This window comes from Plasmodium fragile, assembly GCF_000956335.1.
Source record: "Plasmodium fragile strain nilgiri unplaced genomic scaffold supercont1.2, whole genome shotgun sequence".
Lineage (NCBI taxonomy): Eukaryota > Apicomplexa > Aconoidasida > Haemosporida > Plasmodiidae > Plasmodium > Plasmodium fragile.
The window spans coordinates 134669-158471 of NW_012192582.1; the positions used below are offsets into that span (position 1 = coordinate 134669).

The window sequence follows — 23803 nt, forward strand, 5'->3', positions numbered from 1 at the left end:
AAAAAAAAAAAAAAAAAAAAAAAAAAAAAAAAAAAAAACAACAACGGCTATTTATGCGCATCCATTGCACATATTTTTGTACATGTGTACGAATCAAATGTAAAGGTCTGCAGTTGTCAAAAACAAAAATTCAAGCGTAGATTAAGGAAAGAGATTTAAAACAGAGTTATGGTAAACACACAGAACTGTTGTTTTGCTGTGTCACAAATTTCACCAAATGTGGTTAAACCGGGTGACCATATTGGCGTTTTTAGCCGTCTGGGCGCGAAGCGTACACTTTTAGCATGCGTGGAAAAAAATGTGCTAGAATAATTTCGCAGCATTTGGGAACGGTTTTGCAAAACTTGTATAATTACCTCACATTTGTGTGTTTTGTATAATTTTCTCAATTTTGTTCACGCTGATTGCGTTTGGCCTGTTTGTGAAGCTTTTTCCCGATGTGTTCGCTCTTGACCCGCGAAAGACCGCTGCGTCAAAAATATTTCTTCACTAATTTGTGTTGCCCAGACTGTGCGCCCTTGTACCCCCTTTTTCGCAAAAATTAACTGAACTTACAACGTTTCAGCACAGCAGTTCAAAACTTTTAGTGGGGGGGAACGTTTTTCTACGCACAGTAGAAAAGAGAAAAAAGCGAAACGAGCAAAGCAACAAAAACTGCACTTGTGTTTGATTTTTCCTGCCAATAATTATAGCTTCAAAATGGTGGGAAAATAACATATGTCACGAGTTAGCAACGTACATATATATATATATATATATTCCTACCTTATGAGAATTAAAAAACTCCCTACGTTACCGCTAAACGAAGCTGTGTTTTACTTTTGTGGTTTATGCTTAAGAGAGGCCCAAGGAGGAATTAAATTGTTCTTCAAATTGCCGTACCCAAGCAACAACTTTGTGAGCACACATAAACCTACATGAACACAAAACACACAAAGAAGGGGGGGAAAAAAAATAATAAAAACCAATTATAATGAGCTACTCGCTGAACTTAGGTACCTCCAGGAAGACTCAAGATGTTTCCGGCACAAGCGACATGTAAGAAAAAAAAAAAAAAAAAAAAATCAGAAAAAAAAAACAATAAGTACAACTACAACGTTTAAGTGTTATGTAGTACCAAATGGGGGAGGGTGTTCATCCTGTGCAGCTACTTGTTGTGCAAGTATCGTGTGTGTGGATATTAAAGTGCCTTTATAAGTACACATCAACGCGCTATGTAGATGTTGCCACAAAATGGTCTTAGATACGTGTTGGAGGAAGTGTAACCAGGTTGCTCTTTGTGAACGTTATGCGATTGGACGACAAAACGACATTTAAGTGCATGTAAGTGTATTCACAACTTATGTAGTCTTGTCTTGATGAAGAGACAGGAACCTGGCTCTCTCACATGTATTATTAAAAGGGGCGCTTTGGACAAGGTTCACATGTACCATGCGGTGCGCTCATTACGTACTACGTAGGAAGTATTGCGAAAAAAAAAAAAAAAAAAATGAGTATCACAGGGGAAGAAGGGACAACTATTTTAATTGTGCCACGCAGGTGTAATGAGCGTGCCCTTGGTATAAGGCACTTCCAGTGCATTGTTTACTACTAAGTATCGCTTGGTAGAACTTCACACGAGGAAGAGACAAAATGAAGGAATAAAATAATATTATTAAAATAAAGTAAAAAAAAAAAAAAAAACAAAGAATAAAAATGAAAAGCTACCGTTTTTGCTTGTCATAATACCCGTCCGCAACTGAACCCCACACTTTGCGTTTAAGTATTACCTTTTACGCAAATTGTGGAGTCTTATTACTTCCTACATGAGCAACATGATACGGGCATCAGAGAGTGTTTACGTTTTTATTCTTTTTTTGCTTTTGACGTCTACTGTGAGGGAGTATTTTTTTTTTTGTATGACTTTTACTTGAGATAGTTTTTCGAAGGGGTCCACAATTACGCCTGCTTTTTTCCCCATAAAGAAATGGCGTAGATTATCGCAAGCATTATTTTAATGACACATCCCCCCCTTATTTTATACATATGTGTGTACGCTCGTATGTTTACATTTGCGCAAGTGGATTATCTACCCTCACCCCCACACACTTGTGCTGACTGGCTATTGAACAATTCATGATATGAGTCAGCCGTCTGTCCGTGCGCACAGGGACGGTTAACATACACCACACGTACATCTACCCACATACGTGAACATGTTTTTTTTCAGAACGGAGAATGTGTACGAAAAGGAAATTAAGGAAATGAACGAGATGAACGGGCTGGACAGCTCGAACGCCATTGCCCAGATGGAGGATGATGGAGAGAACGAACCGGAAAGGGAGAGCGAAGAAGTGAAGGAGCCCTCCTCCAGTGACCATAAGGAAAAAAAACTCCCGAAGAAAAACAATTTTATGCAAATTTTTAAGAAGAAGAAAAAATCACAAGAAATGGAAGACACGGTTTCGAAAATTTACGACTCGAATTGTGTGCTTACCAATCCTGAAAATGTAGACGAAGATAAATATTACCTCTCCTTCAGTGAGCTAAACAGATGCGATGATACGTCCGATAAAATCGTGGAGGAACGCAGCCCAAGGAATGACAAGCATGTGGAAAAATCACACACGGGCGAATCAAAGAAAAAGAATAAAAAAGCAGACAAGAAAATGTCAAGAGAGAGTAAAAAAAAAATGAAAGTAAAAAAAAAAAAAAAAAAAATCTCTTCCATTGAGGAGATTAAAAATGACAAGGAGAACAAACTTGAAGGAAAGCAGAAAAGTGGAGAAAAATCGAATAAGGAGAAGGACGATGACAAAAATTACAATTTTGAACCACATGAAGATTTAAAAAGAGAAATCGAAAAAATAAAAATAGATATAGACAAAATTAAGAAAAAGGGAAATGTAAAAAGAATATATGATGATTTGAAATATATACTCCTTTTCCAGAATGAAATAATTGACATACTTATAGAAGACATCCGGAAGAATAAATTAAGAACAAAGTACGATATGCTAGAAGACAGCACCGTGAAGGATGATATAAATAAAATAATTTTAAATCACATAACATTAGATCTTTTAAAATTTAAATATATCAACACAAAATTGAAGGAGCTAATTCTATGCGTATATGACACGAAGAAATTTAATTCCTTGATAAGAAAAATTGTATACAACAAATTAGATGAAATGAAAAAAGTTGTGGATACAAATGGCGAGCTCACATTTGCAAAAACTATGTTGAGCTTTCTATACAAGCAGCTTAAGTACTGCCTAGAGGAAGAGGTACAGTCCTACTATGACGAAGTAAAAAATGTGAACGATGATATCCACAACTTGAAAAAAAATATTGTTCATATAATTTTTGATGCTATAAATGACGTGTGCACATTGCCACATCCAAGTGAGATATATCCCACGAATGAAAAAAATGCCAAATATGAAACGGAGCTGAGGAAGAAGGGGATCATGTGTCCAGAATATCAGAAGGATTTGAATAGCTTTTTCTCCTTATACGATTGTGTGCATGTCGAGGGGGGAAGCACCCATGAGAAGGGAGTAAACCAAAACAAGTTTAAAAATTTCTGCGTTTTAAGCAGCGCAAGGAAGGATAACCATATGGCTCCACCCCAAATGATGAATAAGAATGTAACATTTGGTGATCATACTGGTGGGGGTGTGGACAAGACCTACTTGATAAATTCAGAACAGCAGCTAAATTATCCACCGTCTACCACCATTTTGAATCATTCCTATGTGGTTGGAGATGTGCCCGGGAGGAACTACTCCAATTTTAGAACCCACAAAGTCGTTTCACACACCGCTCCCCTAGATGTGTGTTATTCAACGAAGACAACTCAACAGCCGTATTCTTATGTGCCCAATTTGAAGGCAACAAAGGGGGGGATTTACTCGGACGACGTGAACAATTATAATGGTGAGGCCACTTCTGCAGGGGTTAGAAATGAATATCACGCAAATGGGCATCGTTATAATATTTATGTAAAGCGTGATGGTCGCATGATGCAAAACAGCAGTAATAATCTAATGAGGGACGTTGCTCAGGAATGCCCCCTATTCTGTAATGGACTAGATACAGTGAGAAGCTTCGGTAACTTTACGGAGCAAGCGAATGATAACCCGGTAGTGGGGAACAACTCCTATGCGCAGTATCGAATTGGGCGTAATGATTTTCGTAGGGGAGATGTATTCCTTGTGGAGAAGATGGACTGCAACTCTCATATTACGCAACCCGTGGGGTGGAACAGTCAAGCTGGTGGGTTCACAGCACCTTATCGTATGGACGTGCAAAATGGTGAGCTGATTGAAAGGGGGCATATTGACCCTGTGCGGAGTGTTTACCTGGACAGTGGGCATGACATGAAAAACCCTATATCTACCCCTTCCAACGGAGTAACTGCCTCTACCGCCATTCATTTTACAGACCGCAATGGTGTGGCAGATCGGGGGGGAAACAGAATGGAGTACAGCGGATTCGAAATAGTATCCAGCAAGGAAAACCTACAGAAGCTGGAGGCCTTTTTAAACGACAAGTGGGGAAGTTTTAAGTTGTTTGAAAAGTGGATCAAAGACTGTTCCAAATGGCAGTGGATAGATTTGAAGCTTCAGAGGGAATACATAAGTAGCAATGTGGACTTAGAGAAGCTGAAGGAGGAGAAAAAAAAATACATGGAAAAATGTATAAACAAGAAAATAAAAGAATTGTGGTGTGGACGCATGAAAGGCCTAATGAATTTAAAGCTATGCGACATGGAAAAAAAACTTGCAAAAAATTGTACATCAAATAATATCATTAGTAAAAGTATTTATGATGTGATATTGGATTACGAGAGGAGCTCTATGTGTTACCAAGATTTGTATTCAAGGATATTAAGTGCACAAGGGGAAAACAAAAAAATTAGTTCATTATTCAAAAAGTACAATGTATATGGAGAAAAGATTAGTGATGATGAAGAGGCCAACTTGACACAAGGGGAGGAGAAAAAAAACTCCATTACGAACACGGAGGGTACTAAACATGCAAATAAAAAAAAGGGGTATATGCAGTCCTTGATTTACAGCTTTAATAAGAAAACGAACAAACAGAATAATGCTAAAGACGGCACTAATCTGAAGACGGAGAATGAGGAGTCTACTCAGAAGAAGAGGGGCTCCACGTCGGTGAAGGAACCGACTAATTTGAAGGAGCAAATGATTGTGGAATATGGAGACAACGCAAACAAGGGGGACGCCTGTGTGAAGATGGACACGCATACCAATGTGAACAACGACAAAGATAGCGTCAAGGAAGAGGTCCCTAATACCCACCCCGATAGGGTAAACAACTCCTACATTTATAACGATTCGTACTTGCATACTGATTCACCAGTTAGGACCGGCTCCCACGTAGTATGCGAATCGCGTAGTGGAAAAAGCCCCTCTGAGAAAAAGAGCGAGTCCCACCGTAGCAGCAGTTCCAGCTCCTCCGGTGTACGCATAGGACGGTCAAGCATAAACAAAAAAGAAAACAACGGCTCCTTCTTCGACAGCTTCTTTTTCTTCAAAAGTGATATAAAGAAAAAGAGCTCCGGAAGCAAGTCGGGTAGCTCCGAATCAGCGGCCAAATCCAAATCCAAGTCGAACAGCTCACAGAATGAAGATGAATACCCCATGGAGTTTTCCAAAATTGTGGATTCAAGTAACGATAACAAAAAGAAAAAGAAAAAAAAAAACAAAAAGAGTAACATGAGTACTTTTAAAAAGATTTTTTATCTGAACAGGAAAAAAAAAAGCAAGGAGGAGTCCTCCGACAGTGATGAATCTTCGTCGGACTCGTCCGCAAAGGGGGACAAAAAGGAGAAACGCGCAAAGGGTAAGGAAGACACCACCACAGGGGAGGGCAAAAAGAATACGAACAAGTCAACACAGGAAAAGGGAAACCTAGATCAAAGTGACATTGCTTCGGATCGACAGTCCTCCTCTGATGAGGAAGAATACAAATTTGACGGAGCATTCGAATACAGAATTTTAGAAAAGGAAGTGGGGGACCATCTACACTTGGAAGAAGGTGAGGAAAACATCTTGTCAATTGATGAACTAGACATGGAACACAGTTGCGAACTGCTGGCCAAGTCGGATATTAGCTGTGATATGGGCAAGAGGAAAAGACTGAAGATGGTGAAGGATGGAGGGAAGGAAGAATCCAAGCAGGAAAAGCAAAAAGATAACCAAGCACGGAAGCAACAAAGGAAAGGAGCAGGTGCGCACGAAGGAAAAAACGAACCCACTAAAAATGGCAAAGCTAAGGGAGCAGAACACGCATTGGTGAGCCAGATTAACGATCACATGGAAAAAGGCACACCTGGCATGTCAAACACTAAAGCAAGTGAGTTAAATAGGGTGTACTCATTTGTGGAAGACTACGCGATGAGTGTAGGAAAAAATTCGAAGCAAACGTCCAATGTGGTAAATAAGAAGGCAAGTTCGTTTGTGGACGATGGGTCAGTTGCACTGGGGGATCACAAAAGGGAGAGTAGCAGTTACGGTGCAGGTAGTGTAAACGCGCAGGATGTAGCACACGAGATCGGAGTGGGTGACCAAACGGAGGGAGGAGAAAAGATACGGAAAAATCACGAACACGAGGGGGAACCCAGAAATGGACACAAAAAAAAAAACTCCATTACCCAATCAGACATTTCGTACTACTCACATGATGAGGAAGAAGAGGAGGTAGAGGAAGGGGACAAGGAATACGACAAGTTCTCGAGCCTAGGTTCCATGAAAAAAGGAAATAAAAAAAATAAATTTAATAAATTCTTTAAGAACTTGGGAAAGTTTAGCTTTAAGCCATCGAAAAAGAAGTCCAAAGAAATATCCACGCATATGGGCGAAATGATTCTGAAGAGTGCACCTAGTGTCGCTTCCAACGAAAATAATGATGAGCATATTGATGAAGAAATATTAGGCAAGGATGACGAAGAGGTGGGGTCCAAAGGGGTGAGTGCATATGGGAAAATGTTTATGTCGAAGAGCTTCATGCTAAGTAGTGACCTCAATAATAAAATAGGGGAGGGCCTCGCCAAACGCAAAATGAGTAATCAGGTGGATAAGTTATATTCCTATATAAACAAACTGAAGGAGAAGAAAAAGAGCTCCACCGAAATGGAGGTAAACAAGAATGATGAGACTACGAACGGTGCAGCGAAGCAGGAGCAACAGCAGCAGATGCAGAAGCAAACGCAGAAGCAGACGCAGAAGCAAACGCAGAAGCAGACGCAGAAGCAGAAGGACGGAGAGATAAAGTCAAGTGGGAAGACAATTCTCCCCATGCGTATTATCAGTCGCATCGAAACTGCAAACAGTATAAGTGCATCCAATGAAAACATCACGAAGGAGGTAAAAAAAAACGAGTCACAAGTAAACCCTTTGACGAATACACCGTATAGCAGTGGTAACAGTAAAAAGGGGGATAATTATCTGGGCGAAAGTCTTCCGGATAAGAGCAGCCCTAGGGACGAGAAGAATTCGCCGCGCTTTGGTTACAGCATGTCTAATCAGGAGATCTCAGGAGGAAGCGGAAATTCGGGCGATAGCGCCTCATCTGAGAATATCACATATGAGGAGCGGTTTTCAGGGAAAGGGAGTAAAGAAGCAACAGGGGAAAAGAAAAACCCAAGTGGAAAAATTGACGGGGGGAGAAAGGTTGCGGGTGTAAAGAACAAAGAAAGGAAAAAAGACAAGGGGGCGAAGCTGGATTCGAGGAATGCGCGGCGTGGAGTGAAATCGCCTAGCTTGTCGTTTTCCTCAGACAACCTAAGCAATTACGTGAAGAGTGTGTACCACTTTCATGAGAACGAAGAAATCGATGGAGAGGTGATGAGCTCCGTAAGTGGCATGGACAGGAAGTTGGGCGACAGCATGTACAGTAGCTTATACCTTGATGAACGGGACCACAAATTAAAGAAAAACAGTTCGAGGAAATTTTTAAACAAAAAGAAAAGCTCAGGAAGTTCAAGAAATGCAAGGTGTTCTAAAAAAGGGAGTCGAAAGAGGGACGCAAGTTCCTCAAACTCGTTGGACATTGTTAGGTTATCAAGTTTTAAGTCAAAGTCAGATGTGAAGCTCTCGTGTAGTAACAGCAAGGGCGCTTATTCCTCGTTGTCCGATGCGAAGGACTCTCACATTTCGCGGGGGTACATGTCCGACACCAGGAAGGAGAATAATTCGTACTACAAATATGTCCAATCGATGTTACCCTTTGGTATGATGGCTCATCGGGAAAATGCTAGTGAGGATGGTAATTCAGAAGCTGGAAGAAAGCAACGTCCATCGAAGAGGAATGGCTAAATATATGTTGGGGAGTAGCGCCTGGGATACCTTCCACACGATCGGTCCGACAGGCGGAGAAACCGACAGGGCAGCAGTTTCTCCATCGGTTCCATGCCTTCGACTGGCTTCCCACGGATGGATGCCCTAGGATGAGGAAAGTTGTCCAGGTGGATGCATACACTTTACACAGAGCTTACACGCGCCTCTTGGCGTAACCCTGTTTTGTTCTCAAGAGCTTTTTTCATTTTTTTTGTAAATAATATGTGGATGTTTCACAGTGTACCCATTTAGTGGAAATTAGCGCACAGTCTTCTTTAGACTGGTAGTAATATGTTACCCTTGTTCGACACTAAGCTGTGTGTGCTTATGGAGAAGCGTTATTGTTTTTGTTTTTGTTTTTTTTTCCGAACTGTCTTAAACATTTTCGCAGCTTTGTGGGCATGCAAATTGTCTGTCTACATTTGCACCCAATTATTTTCCATCCTGTAGCATAAAAGGGTTCATAACATACAATATGTACTAGCAGTGCATACTACTGCATGCACATACTGGAGCACATTTGAATGGGGAATCTGTTGTTCGATGTTTGCACCTGAATTGTTCACAACTACACGAGGGCACTCGCTTCATTGTGTGCCTCTGATGTGGTACGTTTTGTACAGAATCGCATATATTTTTTTTTTTTTAAATCCATTTGATGCCACCACTTTGCCGTTATTGTTCATAAAAGGGCAAATAGTTGGGAGCACATTGATTGCAACACAAGAGTGTGTAAAAAAAAAGTTGTTTAGTGTGATTAAGGGAGAACAATAAATGCTAGGTGAGCATGCTCTGTTTGTTCTTCCTAAATCATTAAGTCAGCAAAGTGATTTTTGGAGGAACCACTTTGCAACTGGTTGAGGCGAAAAAGGTGCAGACATTACGCACGTACATTCTGGGTGCGCAGTGTCCGCGAACCTCGTCTCTTTTAATCCCACGCAAAAAGGTGAAGAAAATGATACACAAGCGAAACCTCTATACTGGCGCTTGCGCAGGTGCCCCAAGGTGAGAAGCCCAACTAGTTTTCAAACTTGGAGGTGTCGTAATAGCTTTTATGTTGCTTGAAAAATTGCTCAAAGTTTTCTCTTTGCTCTTTTAAATTCCAGTCTTCCTCATGGTACACATTTTCAAAGAGGCCACCTACAATGTTGTATCTTTTAATGCTTTCATGTTTTTTCAATTCCTTGAGGACTTTTTCTTTGACGGCTTTTCTGTGCAATTGGTCATCCTCATCTGTGTACAATTTTTTATTCTTTAAGTAAAGGAATAGTCTGCTTATTGGATGAACCCCATCCTTTTTCCAAGCATCATTTTCTTCCTTTGGTCTGTATAGGGTAGAATCATCCGAGGTACTATGGTGGCCATATCTGTAGGCCATAAATTCCATAAAGACCGGTTTAGACTGTTCAGTGCAAATTTCCCTCATTTTTTTTGCAGCTAAATAGGTAGCGAATAAATCATTTCCATCAACCCTAACGGATTCTATACCTAAAGCTAATGCCCTAGGAGCAATACCATCCCCTCTGTACTGATCTTTTATAGAAGTAGATATAGCATAGAGATTATTTTTGCAAATAAACATGGTTTGCGATTCTCTTACGGCTGCAAAATTTAGAGCGGCATAAAAATCTCCTTCCGAGGAAGAACCATCTCCACAAAATGTAGCAGCAACAGCTTTTTGATTTTTCAATTTCAATGCATAACCACAACCGGCAGCATGAGATAATTGAGATGCTAAAGGAGTTGTAATGGTGTGTATGTTTAATTTCTTACTAGTGTAGCAAATACACATTTGTCTTCCTTTCCCCTCATCAAATTTATTCCCAAACAGTTGATTAACAATATCAGAATAATCAAATCCCCTGGACAGTAAAATTCCTGTTTCTCTATATTGACAATATAGGTGGTCATCTGGAGTCAGAACTTTACCTAACCCAAATTGGATCCCTTCTTCTCCATCATTTACAATATAAAACGAAATTCTTCCTTGTCTTTGAATGCCATAAAAAATTTCATCCCATATTGAAAACTCAACCATCTGTTTGTATAGGTTGACTATTTCTTCATCTTCAAAAGGGGCACTATGACCGTCTAACAAATTTCCTTCCGTATCTAGTACACGGAATATTGAAAGTTTGTTCACTTCATTTGTCGTTTTTAATTCTGTTGAGAATTCTGAATGTATAAGCCCGTCCGTGTATATTTTATATGCAGATAGATTTTTCTTCTGAGTTAGGGTGCAAATGTTCCTCTTGGTGCAATAACTGGGGAAAAAGTTTTTCCTGCAGAGGTACCTTTGAACCACATTCCTCATTTTGGCTAGCCGTCGAATGATACGTGTGTATATATCCACCCACGTGTGTGCAACTGCAGTTTTGGCTTCCTATCAATATTTTCACGTATCGTTTTGTATTTACCTTCCCGTTTGCGCGTTCCAACTTGTGTTTTTTTTTTTTCCTTTTTTTTTGCGGGGAAGTGGTGTGGGGGTTGGATTATCCACCAAGTTTTGTGTACACAAAATAGTACATTAATTCACAACACGTTTTTTAGGGTGTGCTGTATAGAGGAAACACAAAAAGGAATTGGTTATTTTGTTTATTTTGTTTTTTTTCGTAGTAACACGACATGTTGGGGAAGGGGTGGTGGCATAATGTACCGCCAGGAGGAAGCATAATCACAATTAAGTGTTAATTATCTTATCGTGACTTAGTTGATACATACGATGAACTTGGACAAAAAAAAAAAAAAAAGGGAAAGAAAAAAGAGAATACCTCAAGAAGCCATGAAAAAAGCTGCTTCCATATCATCGATTTAAGCACTCACATTAACATTTGTTAAATGCTTATTTTTCTTTGTTCCCCTAGCTGTGCAAATTTTTTTTTATATGCATACATAACACGATAATGTTGGCACCATTTTTTAAATCCCGAATCTCTAATCTCTTTGTATTTCCACAGTAAAGCACCTCCCCAAGAATTGTCACCTTTATGCACTTTTCCCATTGTTCAAATGACAGTAAAAAAAAAAAAATTCCCGATGATTTTTGTCGGCAGGAATATGCGTCACACTTCCTGTGGTGTACTCAAATGGGAACGAACGGAGTTTGTTTCTTCAGGACCACGGTGTATTTCACGAAGTGTAACAAAAATGCTGGTAGTTTTCCCAGTTTGGTCAATTGGTCCGGTTGGACCATTTTGTCAATTTTGCCAGTGTTTCCATTTCCAACTTTTTATACTTTGCGAACGGCCCCATTTAAAGTATCCTTTTGGCGCACCTCCCTTTTTACACATTTTACAAAAGTTTCTCATTATTTGCGCTGAATAGGATTTTTGCCCTAACGCAGCTAATTCCCTCGCGCTTTACGAACAACATGAAGAATAAAAAGAAAAATTGAAAAAAAAAAAAAAAAAATTGAAAAAAAAAAAAAAAACATTAAAGTACTAGCCATTCGCAAAAAGGCAACAATAGTTAAATTAGAAATTTATTTGTAGCCCTATCGACAGGGGGAACTGAATTTTTACCACACCACACAGGATTATGTGAAATTACTTTGTGTACATGCCATTTCTTTTGTTAAAATGAAAACATATGCTTAGCTTCCCATATCAAACTGTGCTACAATATGTTGTGTACTGTTTTGAATAAACCTATGAAGCTACCATCCTTTCGCTTTTAACCATTTTACATTTACCATATGGAAAAAATGAACAGACAAGCTGAAAACGTGCAGACATCAGAGTGAAAAATGTATCCTCTGCTAGGCACTAACTGCGAGGAATAATAAAACGGCTAAAAGGAAAATGCGCTTCCACCGGGGTACACACAACACCCCCGTATTGTTCACAGAATAAGTGTAATACACATAAGTACCTCTGACATTTCCTGTGCGACAAAAGCAGAGTGCCGATAATTTCGACTGACTGCTAAAAGAACTACACACACACGAGCTAGGCGCACTATGCTCAGTCAGGTATCGGTAGGTTTACACCTCTACCACATGCGTATAGTTAAAAAGTCTTTAACGTTTTTCTGAATGTGTCGCATGTCTAGTTATACGTAATCAATAGCGGATTGTCACCTTTACACATTTGGTGATTCCCTTTAGACGGTTCCCACGCAAAAAAATTACTACAATAAAAACACGGAAAAAAATAACCTTTTTTTTTTTTTTTTTTTTTTGGTATGTTGCGTGGGAGTACTACATACTGATTCCTTTTCGAAGGGGTACATTTCTACAGGAATAATACTCCCTGTTTTGAATTTATGGAAAAAGTGGCCTCTAAAACTAAGCTGCATTTTCCCTCCGCCTATTTTTGCAACTTTTTTGGAGGGATGTCAGTTTATATATGTAAGATTGTTTTTGTTCGGATTAGCTGGCTACTTTTAAAATTTATGTTCCCGTTTTTTATTTTTTTTATCTGCTGCCATTTTAGCTTCTCACAACAGGACATAAAAAAGAATCTACATGCGCATGCAGATAATGAAAACAAAAAGGACAAAAATGAAAAAGCTGCATTCATTTATTTCTGAAAATGAAGGCTTTGATTTAAAAAAATGAAGAAAAAAAAAAGAAAGTGAAATTTAAAAGACGAACAGATTTGTGCATGTGAAATGGACATCTGCGCATTTGCATGTGTATATAAAGGACGTGAAGGCATGAAAATAGGATGTACAATTATGACGCACACATACGTAAGTGTATACCAGTACAATTATACAATTACATACATTTATAAACACCTGTTCGTGTAACAATTTGTTAGACCCACAAATAAATTGCAAAAAACAACATCAATTCCAGTTAAATTGCAACTGCGGAAGTTAATTCACAAAAATTAAATATTGCTGACGACTGTCCACGTGGAAACACCATGAGCCCGCTTTGTAGCAAAGGCGTAGACACGTTCGTGTACGTAAATACATATGTATATTTACACATATGTATATTCACTCGTGTGTACGCAGTTGTGACGTCGATTTGGTCGTGCGCAGGTGCAATTTTCATTTTGAAAACCCATTAGCCATGGCCTCCCTTCACAAAACAAAGACACTTCATCTCACTTTGTTCTCTTTCAAACTTTATAGGCATGATAATTATACATTATTACAATTCTTAATTGGCCCCTGCGAAATTGGCATATTTTAAAAAAAGTTGATGACTCATCAAACTACGAAGATTTTTTTCAAAATAGCTCATATATTTTTTTTGCCAAATTTTATTTTGCCCTGATAAGAATAGATTCTTACCTTTATTTAAGTAAAACATTCATCGAGTGAGCAGCAAAAGAAGAAAACAAAAAAAAAAAAAAAAAAAGAGATATATGTATACACATATGCATCTAACCGCGTAAAAATCACTACGTTGTGCAATTGCAGATTGTCCAACAACGTCTCACGTATTAACATTACACGAACATACACGCAACGCCAAGGCACACTTACTTTTTTATGTGTACTTTCTCCCCTTTCAGAAAATGTTCGCAACAGTGATATCCCCCATGGTGACGGTGCATCCTGCGCCAGTTGTTTACACAACTACGTACAATGTCGTGCCACAAACAGTTGTGTACACGATTCCACAGACCATACCGATTATTAAAAATGTTCAGGTTATCCCTTCCCAACAAGTATGTCTTAGCTACGCGTACGCCGCGCCCGTTACGACTGTTATCCTTTAAAATTCGATGTGGACATATGATAGATGTTGGGAATGATGAAGTCAAATTTAATGAAGAGTAATAGGAGTATGCACTTGTCGGTGAATGTTGTCTTCATGTGCGTCCACAAAAGGGTGTTACTCAGGTATGAACATTTCATTAGTGCTAGGAAGGGATATTAACCAGTTCGAAATAGTATCAAGGTGCAGGGAAAGAATATTCAGGAAACATTCTATGGAAAACCAATTAAATATTTTTCGAGATGTCTATTATTGGAGAGGAAAAGCAATTTGAGGCGGGACCATAAAAAAGTGCTTATATTTTTTCCTTTACTATTATATTTACATATACAAGAAAAGCTTAATTATCGAATTTTCCTTATCGTGCTTTTGTAAATGGATTTGCGTCCATTACTTGTTTGAAAAACATATTGTATATACATGCCTCCTTAGTTTGCATTCCTTTCACTTGTTACATTTTTGCTCTTTACACTTATGAGCACTTGTGTGTTTTTTTTTTTTACATGTAAACATGCTTATATATATCCAAGGAGTTTTGTGGAATTTTTTTACTCTGCCCATTTTAAGAATCAACTAACATGTTAGATTATAACACATTTAATTCCGAATGTAAGCTTTTTTCTGTGTGGCCTTAAACAAAACACATGTGTGCAGTTGTTAAGATTAACTTGTTCTGCGCTGGTCAATTTTGCTAGAATATCAAGAGTTATGGCTCAAGTGGTTATAAAATATGTAGCTTAAAATTTCTTGGTAATAACCTTTCCGAGTTCAGCAGTACGCGGTGGCATGAACAAGCAGGACAAGAAAAAAAAAAAAAAAAAACAGAATAACAAAATTACCTTGCTCGTTCATAATTTTTTTTTCTTTTTCTGCAATTTTCCGTATTAACAGCTATAATTGCCAAAAAAGAAAAACATTTCGCTGTATGTTACTAGCCAATTTTTGTTACTGTCTGAAAAAAAAAAAAAAAAATTACGTATCTAATTGCACCAAGGAAAGCAAAGAAATACGGGGAATCATATAACAAGTACAGCTGTCAAAAGTATATGTTACTTTTGGAGCACAATTACACCGTTGTTCAACAGAGCTGCTAGAACGAGATAAAACGAATAGCCTTTTGCTCACGAAAAAAGTTATAAAGCTGTCTTTTTTTTTTTTTTTTTTTTTTTTCTGTTCTTCCTCACAATTTTAAAAAATAGCTAGCTAACAAATTAAATAATTCATGAAAAAATGTAGACAGTTTTTAACTTCACTTTTGTTCCATTTTGTTTTTCTTATTTTTTTCCCTTTATTTACATTTAATTTTTGTGTAATTTTTTTTTTTTACATTATTTTATTCTTTAAAACTCTTTTCCTCCAACAATTGTAACAGTAGTGCACCGTACGAATCCATCAAACGATTTTTGAGTAAACCGAAGATATCACATTTTTTAAACGCCTTTTTACGGAACACAAAATTTGCACAGCCGCGCCGCTTTTGATCGCAATTTTTTAATTTTTAGCATATCCCCTTTGTAAAGATGTCTGTGCTTTATGTTCCCAATTCCGCGGCTGTTTACAGGTCGTTCGTGTCTGTGCCCGTGGTTGCAACATCGAAGATTTACACAGTTCAGACCCCACCCACAGCAACAATTGTTACTACACCGACATCAGTTGTGTCTGTCCCGGCCGTTGTACCCATATCAGGAGTTGTATCTGTACCGGCCGTTGTGCCTGTATCAACAGTTGTGTCCACGCCGGCACTACAAGTCTACAGCTCAAAGACAGTTTTTGCTAACCCGATGGCCGTTTCTACCATTATTATATGAAGTTCAAGGAATCACAAATGACGGCACGAGTACAATATAACGGTTTTTACAAAGAACAGAACCAAAAATTGTCTCGAATCGTGTCGAGCAAGGCGGATAAGAAAATTTTAAATGGATCAGGTAGGACGCTCTTAAAAAGAATACACTTAACAGGAATATGAAATATTAAGACAAATTTAATGCACATACATTAACAAGCATAAATACATTCTTATGAGACATGCACATATGTGGTGGCTTATTAAATTTACAACCGTTTCGCCAAAAGTACATTTGTAGCACTTCAAAATTTGCGTTATATCTTACACACTACTCTTTAAATTAGAATTTTATTTTTTCCCCATTTTTTAATGATTCACACAAGTGTTCCCCATTGTATCGTTTTGCAAAGTGAGCACTGTTGCATGAATTATGAAACTTCTTTTTTTAATAAATGCCACTTTTTAAACATAACAAATGGGAAAAGTTTTTACTTGAGCAAAAAAAAAAAAATAATAAATAAATTAATTAAAAATAAATACGCTGAGCTGAAGCGAAATTAACCTAAACGGATTGAAAACAAATGGGGGGATGCTATAAACACGTTTGTACGTACATACGCACATATGACTGAGCTCCCCCTTTTGCAGATTTCTGCCAACTTGAAACAAGAATGCTTTCCACTAAAAATGGGCAATATTCTTAGTTAAAAAGGATGTTGCATGGAATTCTGCAGCATTTGAAACACTTATCTAGGCAGCTGAGAGGCGCCAAAGCAAACACTACAATGTTCATAGTCATAGCGCGGTTACAGGTTTTCCAAAACTTGGAAGTGTAAAGAAGAGAACCACTGAATATGGTATTCAAACTTAAGTAGTAAAAAATACATGATCCATACTGTCTGCTCGTATTTTGGTTTTTGCCCACAGTCCGACATGACTATGCATTATTTTTGAAAGCAGCGGTAATGAGTTTTGTTGTAAGACTTACACCCCTTCTTGTGTTCTTTCACTTTTGAGACTTCGCACATACATATTATGCGCAATTAGTGCCTTAATATTTTTAATTCTATTTACAACATCGTCTATTAGATCGGTGAAGACATCGAATTGTTTTATAACAATATTGGAGAGCACTGATTGCTTTACCGAGTCAGGTAAAACTTTTACTTGAAAAGCGTAAATGCAACAATAGCCAAAATTACTTTCTACTTCTGCATGCACAACGTCGTTTGGGGTTATGGGACCTATTCCACCATGAACGACGGATATTTTAACATTATGAATTTTTTGGAGGTTTTCAAATTCGTCCAGAAATATGTCAAACATTCCAACATAGTTGGTTCTGATTATGATGGGTATAACTGGGCAATTTTTTGGGGGTAGTTCCATAGGCTCATCGTTGCTTGATGCTTGGGAATTATTTGCACTGCTTTTTTCTTCATCATAGAGATATGCGTTAATCTCTTCATCAGTTAGTTTTTCTTCTCCCAAGAGTTTTCTCCTTAGAATTTCATTTTTCAAAATCATTTGTTTTTCGTAAAAAATTTGTCTCTCCTTTTCGATTTCCCTTTGCTTCGTTTTGTTTCTCCACGTTTCCATAAGTTCATCATTTCTTTGGAGTACTTTTTTCGCCCACGTCTCTTCGCTTTCTTCGTAGTACCATGGGTCGTTCACCTTCTTCTCATCGGTGTACGGTTCGCTGTGAGAGCCGGCCGCTTCTCCAGAAGATTGACCATTCGTTGCGCTGGAATTCTGGGCGTGTCTGCTATTCCTTCCTCTTACAGGGGGGGATCTGCCGAACACGGGGTGTGTCTGTCCTGTCTCCTCGGGTGCGTCCTCCTTTATTTCCCCTTTTGCGCACTTATACAGTGTAGCACTTTCCGCGTTATAAGGTTTCGTTGAAACATAATTATTTGTTTCGTTCGTGATATCGTTTGCTGCTTCCCCTTGGTCGTGTATCACGGGATTTATATTTGGTGCTCCGCTTGGACTGTTTAGCTGATCCTTCTCTTGGTGACTGCCTCCTCCCCAGTTGGAACTGACCAACGAACCGAGGTGTGCACCCACTTTGGGGCTTTCAAAAAACGAAAAGGTGTTTTCTTCAGGTACTAAAATGCTTTCATTTGAATCACCCTGCGAGAGGATGGATTGTATTTTTTTTTTCTTATCTCTGAATAGGTCCTCATATTTGTTTTCTTCTTCCAATTGTATTATTAGAGATTCATCCTCTTCTTGTTCCTCCTCTTCCTCCTTCTTCCTTTGCGTGTTACTTTTGTGGAATTCCTGCACAGATACATCTTCGAATATGTTTTCCTGTTCTATGCCGAACTCTTCGATGGCTTTTCTTTTATCTGACATTGCGAGTCTATTTTGATAAATATCTTCCGCATGGAATTGATTTTTCTTCATATCATTTTCCCAGGAAACTTTTATTTCTTTTCCACTTACCTGCAGAGTGGCTAGCTTTTCGACCATGAGTCTATACTGACATAACCTAAAAGCATTACTCTGTGGAAGGGTAAAAATTATATCATCTGTTGTTGCGTTTCCATGCTTTTTAATTCCACTGACTAGTACAGCCATCCCTATGGCGGCATAGCTGCAGCTCTCTTTAAAATTACTATTGAATTTATACATTTTTTGAATTTTTCCATATGCAGAACCGCATATAAAATAACTGCCTTCGATGAAAAATCCGTTTCGAACAATGACATGAAGAATTGTGCCCTTGCTGGAGTCTTTGCTTATATCTACCACCATGCCCATGCCCACTGGGTTTTTGTCTATGGCTAGTAGGCAGTCCGATTTTCTAATATACTTTTGCAGTTGGTTCAGATCTGATTTTCTCCTTTCCTTTGCTTTCTCTGCATTGTGCATGCTTGGGTGGGTTTTCTCCTCACGGGGGGTATTATCATGATGCGTGTTACCGACAGGGGCATTATCAGGCAAGTTACCTCCCACGGGGGAGTTCCCAACAGGGAAGGCGGCATCCCCCAGCATGGCCTCACAATTGTTGTAGAAGCTATGCACACTGTGATAGGGCAAGTCAATATAATGAGAAATAAAAAACAGCCTGTTGAATAGCTTGTCCAAATTGTAACCCGTCAGTGAGGATATAGCAATCGCATTTTCAATTTCTTTCGAAAAATTATGCTTTAAATTTCCCTCATCATACATATTTGTGCATTGTTTTCTTAACTCTGCTTTTACTATAGACTCATTTTGTCCATACACATCTGCTTTGTTTAGAACAAAGATAACTGGGATGGAATATTTGTCTGCGTATTTAATTGCTTCCTCTGTTTGTATTTCTGCTCCTACTTCTAAAGAAATTAATATGATTAATATATCTGAGAGGAAAGCTGCTCTTCCTCTGAAGATTTGAAAAACCTTATGTCCTGGGGTGTCCACAAAGGTAAACTTAAAAGGTCCATGTTCGAAATGTATAGGTTTTATATTTTGTGTAATACATCCCGCTTCACTTAAGGCTAAGTTATTGTTTGTCATTTTGTCCAGCATGGTGGTTTTCCCATGGTTGATGTGGCCTATCACGGACACGACAGTGTAGTAGTTTTTCTTCTTATGTTCCAGTGGGGTTCTTTGCCCGTTGGGCGGTAAACTCGGGGGGTCATAGCTGCTCCCATTGCGAGGTCCATTGGGGGTGGCCCGCACAGGGGGAGAGGTCGCAACGGGCGCAAGCTTTGCATCGTTTGTGGACGCTCTTTGAAGCCTCAAAACATTTGCATGGTACTCCTCCGCCAAGTAGACCTTCCTGTACACATCCTGCAGCGTCCCACTCCTTTTCTCTTCCTCTTCGCAAAATAATTCCACTTGGATCAGTCTAGGTTTAAATTTGAATATTTTACTCACATAAGCAGCAGTACTGTAGGGGATTATTACGTTCCTTTTGTTTACACTTTGGAAGGTCCTATCTTCGGAGTCCTTCCACTTGTACATATTTCCACTCTTGTACACATTTGCCGCTTTGAAACAGGTGTCGTAATCTATGTTGAGCATTAACCTAAGTTCGTGTATGGATATGTACGGCGGCAGCAAAATGATGGGAGATTTTTGTTTCCTCCCACTTATCAGTTTTTCCCTGAATACTCTCCGCCCCACAGGGATGAATTTTCCTTTATATAGGAGCTTATAGCAAAGGGTGATCATTGTTCTAATTTATTTTTTTTTCTAGCTACGCCATTTTGCCAGGGACGGTGTTGAAATGGACGGCCATGAGGCAGAAACGACTCCACTCAGGGGGGGTGCGGAGAAAACGGGAAAATAAAATTTACAAATGAATAGAAAAAACATAATGGTTCCGTACTGTCGCAATCCACACAAACGGTTTGCCCCTCACAGCAAAGGGCCCATCTGAACCTCCTCTACTAAGCAACGGTTGCGCCCCTGCATAAGCTGCTCCCCTGTTGTGCATCTTCACACCATGTAGATTTTGTAAAAAATATGAAGATGCAAGGAGTAAAAAAAAAATAACAGGAAACTAAATACATGTTTGTTTTTGCTTCTATCCTTTTCCAATTATGCTGCTCTCATTCCGGTGATCTTGGCCCAATCCTTGTGTGCCCCAATTTTCGTGCACAAATATGTATGAAGAAGTGCGCACCCTCTTGGCGTGTAAACACAATTCCTTGGGCACATTCACACGTGTGCGCGCAATTCTTACGAAAAAAACTACCACTAAGTGACACTATTATTACACTAATTTAATGGCCATAAAAATTGTCATTTTTTTTTTTTTTCAGTCGTATAGTATGCCCCTAACCTGCGGTTGAAATTTTCCCATCTTGAGCAATTCCACCATTTACGCACAAACGGAGGAGCATGGAAGAATCATGTTGATATAGTACTTCGCGTGAACACATTTTCTAAAGTGGGGCAAGTAAGGATCCAAAGAAAAAGAAGAAAAAAAAAAAACAGCCAGAGAAGAAACAGTTGAGATATGTATGTATATAATGGGAAGCATCGTGAAAAAATGGGATCTGGTGAAGCCCAAAATGTTACTGACCCTTAACTGGACTGAAAAATATTTTCACCACCTCATCCTGAGCAATGATTTGAAATATACAAATGTAGAAACTCACCAAAGGTACTACATGTTTAACCAAATGAGAGGGAAGAAGAATCGGAAAAAAAGAGAAAGAACAAACTTAAATGATGAGCAGAAGAAAACAAAATTAAAAGTCCCCCCTGTGAGGTTGGAGGACAGGACAACGGTGTGCGAACTTCCAAATGTTATTAGCAAAAACATTAAGAAGGAAATTATGAAAGTTTGTGTTGGCAAGGAAAGAACGAGAAGACATTTTAAATTCAGAAATAAATATCGAGTAAGCAAATTGTTAGGTCTAACTCACGATCAGGAAAATATAAAAGAGAAGAAAAAAAACCCAAGCACATTTGTAACACCGCTAACAAAATTACAACATGAAGCCACACTACCAAGAACAATGCACCATGACAGATTTAGTTTTCCTCACTCCTTTCAATATTCGGTCATATGGCATGGGTCTTCTATTGTGGACCACGAGGAAAACAACATTTGCTTTTTCAGCTCCCACATTAGGGATTTATCCCTGTCTGCGCGGGAAAGGAAAAAAGTTACGCAAATTTTGGGGGAGGAGCGTGTTGACGCAAAAAACGAAATGATCTTCCTCGAGAGCAACTTCTTCAACACGTACAACCACAACGCAGCGTACTTGGGGGACGTTGTCCAGTTTTTGATGCGCCGGGTGCGCAGTTTGTGATGGGGTGATTGGATGTTGCCGCTGCGCTTACAATGGGCACACGTTCATGATGTTACCTGCTCACTCATGTGTCTATCCCTGTGTGTTCCCCTTTGAAGGGCAGAAAAGGAAATCAATTCACTTCGCCAAGGTTAAAAATGCCAATCGTTTGGACCGGATAAATGCATCCCAGCAGAGGAGTGCAAAGTTAGGATAGCCTGTATTGGATGTACTTGTCCAGGGTTTCACAGGAGTAGCCGAGTTGGTCGAAATTTCGCTTTATGCTCTGAGAAGGAGGAACATAATGTACGCAACGAAATGATGGGAGAAAAATATGCGTGGTGTCCCCATCTGTGACAAGTAAGGAGGCACCGTTCCTCAAAATCTCATTCCAACCTTCAGTTCGTCATCCGTAATTTTGACCGTGGGTATGTGCTTGGCTATTAGCTCGAATATTTTGCTGTGCTTTATTTTGACCCTGAAGGAGAGAGGGGCAGAGCATGATACATACGATTTATATGGACGTACACAGGCATATTATACAACGTGTGCACAGCTATATGCATCAGCCCAGGGATAATATCCTGCCCATTTACATGCAGGACAAACATACGTTTAGGCAACACAAATGTATATGTGTGCTGCCACGTTTGTTGCTATTTCCCTCCACCCTAATATGTTTTTTTTTTTTTTTTTTTTTTTTTTTTTTAACAACATAGTTCATTGTGCGTGCAATGTAGGTGGGTTTTCAACCATGGGATGGACTTACGTCGAATAGGAGGTGATTATCTTGATAAGGATTTTGGGAGGAATGTACATATCGGCAGTAAGTGCCAAATGAATATATACAGAAGCTATTTTAAATAATTCAATGTGCTTATGGCCTACTTTGCTATAGGCTCCAATTATATGTACGTAGGAAATGAAAATTTGTTGAAGCTCTTTTTTACACAGTTGTTGTATTTTGGTCTTTTCGCTCTCGTATAATTTAATTATAGCATCTGCTACTCTGTCCATAAAGGAGGAGTTCACTTTATTAAAGTACGTGAGAGACAAACATAGGACAGACAAATCTTGTACCGAATAGGAACCTATGGTTGGAAGAATTATATCAACACAGCGTTCGTATATTTTACTGTCATTAATTTTTATTTGCTTAAAATGATTAATGATAGAGGAAATTTCTTTGGGTGTTAGATCCTTATGAAATTTGTAAAACTTCTGTTCTATTAATCTCCATATGTACAGGTCATATATTTGGCACCCCTTTATTTTGCAGCTCAGTTTGTACAGGTTACTTGCATTTTTGCAGTTCTCCAAAGATCTGTACAAATCGTACAGGTAGGCATTTTTCGAGTTGATATTTCTGCTGTTGTGTTGTGTATAGCTGATTTGTTTTTTAGAGAGGAGGTAAGGCATCACCCCACCTGTCGTATCGTGTGTCCTACATGAGTGACTAACGCAGTGGAGAATTTTTCCCATGGGGCGTACTGCTCGTGACATTGGTTTGGGGGGGGGGCAAATAAGTTGGCTTTGCGTTTTGCCTGGAAACAACATGGTGATATAACTGACTGGACGCAGCAACCAGAAAAAAACAAAACAGCCAAATTATATTCCCCTTGCTCGTTCCCTTTTTTTTTTTTGGCTATGTTGAGACGTTGCTAGAAAAGGGACCTACAGGCCTGTACGCAAAAATGACCACTCATACGTATGCCCTCGTGCACTTATGTATCCTTATTCATGATGGTCATTTTGCTGAAAAGGATGAATTTAGGGAAAGCTTCTCGCGTTGGCAGTCAAAAGGGGTGAGAATACGCTCAAGCAATCATCATGTAGGGAGGAGCGGATGCAGCATCTTTTCCAAATGGGGAATGTTCTTAAAAAAAGTGACAAACCATGTCAAGTGGAGCAAGAACGGCTGCGCAACGGAGAAAAGCAATTCATAGAGAGGCGAAGGGTTGTGTAGCCCGCCTTGGGACGACCCTCCCCCCTGGTCGTGCTTTAACGAACATTGCTAAGCGGAACACGCGCGCCCACTGGGGAACATTGTGGGATGTTTTATTTATTTATCTGTGTATTTTGCCCTTTCACATTACTTATTTATTGTATTTTTTTTTTTCCTACTTTTGCGCGAATTAAAAAATGCCGACGGAGAGAAGAACAGCTCGGTCTGCGCATGTGCCATTTGTGACATACACAGTTTTCCGTTTTGCGCGTGTAAGAGAACTCATCCCGCCCGAGCAGCCAA

General features: G+C 39.1%; 5 protein-coding genes across 5 annotated transcripts; 2 read left to right on the forward strand and 3 right to left on the reverse strand.

Moving 5' to 3' along the window:
* Nucleotides 1–2195: 2195 nt before the first annotated feature.
* On the forward strand, nucleotides 2196–8330 carry AK88_00193 (uncharacterized protein; the record flags this gene model as incomplete). Its single annotated transcript, XM_012477844.1, has 1 exon — nucleotides 2196–8330. One exon carries the CDS (start codon nucleotides 2196–2198, stop codon nucleotides 8328–8330), a length of 6135 nt encoding a protein of 2044 aa, XP_012333267.1.
* A 1039-nt stretch (nucleotides 8331–9369) lies between these two features.
* AK88_00194 (uncharacterized protein) lies at nucleotides 9370–10665 on the reverse strand (the record flags this gene model as incomplete). Its single annotated transcript, XM_012477845.1, has 1 exon — nucleotides 9370–10665. The coding sequence occupies one exon, from the start codon at nucleotides 10663–10665 to the stop codon at nucleotides 9370–9372; it is 1296 nt and encodes a 431-aa protein (XP_012333268.1).
* A 6136-nt stretch (nucleotides 10666–16801) lies between these two features.
* AK88_00195 (uncharacterized protein) lies at nucleotides 16802–19984 on the reverse strand (the record flags this gene model as incomplete). The annotated part of the gene is made up of 1 exon (XM_012477846.1): nucleotides 16802–19984. The coding sequence occupies one exon, from the start codon at nucleotides 19982–19984 to the stop codon at nucleotides 16802–16804; it is 3183 nt and encodes a 1060-aa protein (XP_012333269.1).
* Nucleotides 19985–20787: 803 nt separating this feature from the next.
* On the forward strand, nucleotides 20788–21576 carry AK88_00196 (uncharacterized protein; the record flags this gene model as incomplete). Its single annotated transcript, XM_012477847.1, has 1 exon — nucleotides 20788–21576. The coding sequence occupies one exon, from the start codon at nucleotides 20788–20790 to the stop codon at nucleotides 21574–21576; it is 789 nt and encodes a 262-aa protein (XP_012333270.1).
* A 187-nt stretch (nucleotides 21577–21763) lies between these two features.
* Nucleotides 21764–23037, reverse strand: AK88_00197 (uncharacterized protein; the record flags this gene model as incomplete). The annotated part of the gene is made up of 3 exons (XM_012477848.1): nucleotides 21764–21841; nucleotides 21952–22033; nucleotides 22325–23037. 3 exons carry the CDS (start codon nucleotides 23035–23037, stop codon nucleotides 21764–21766), a joined length of 873 nt encoding a protein of 290 aa, XP_012333271.1.
* Nucleotides 23038–23803: the final 766 nt, after the last annotated feature.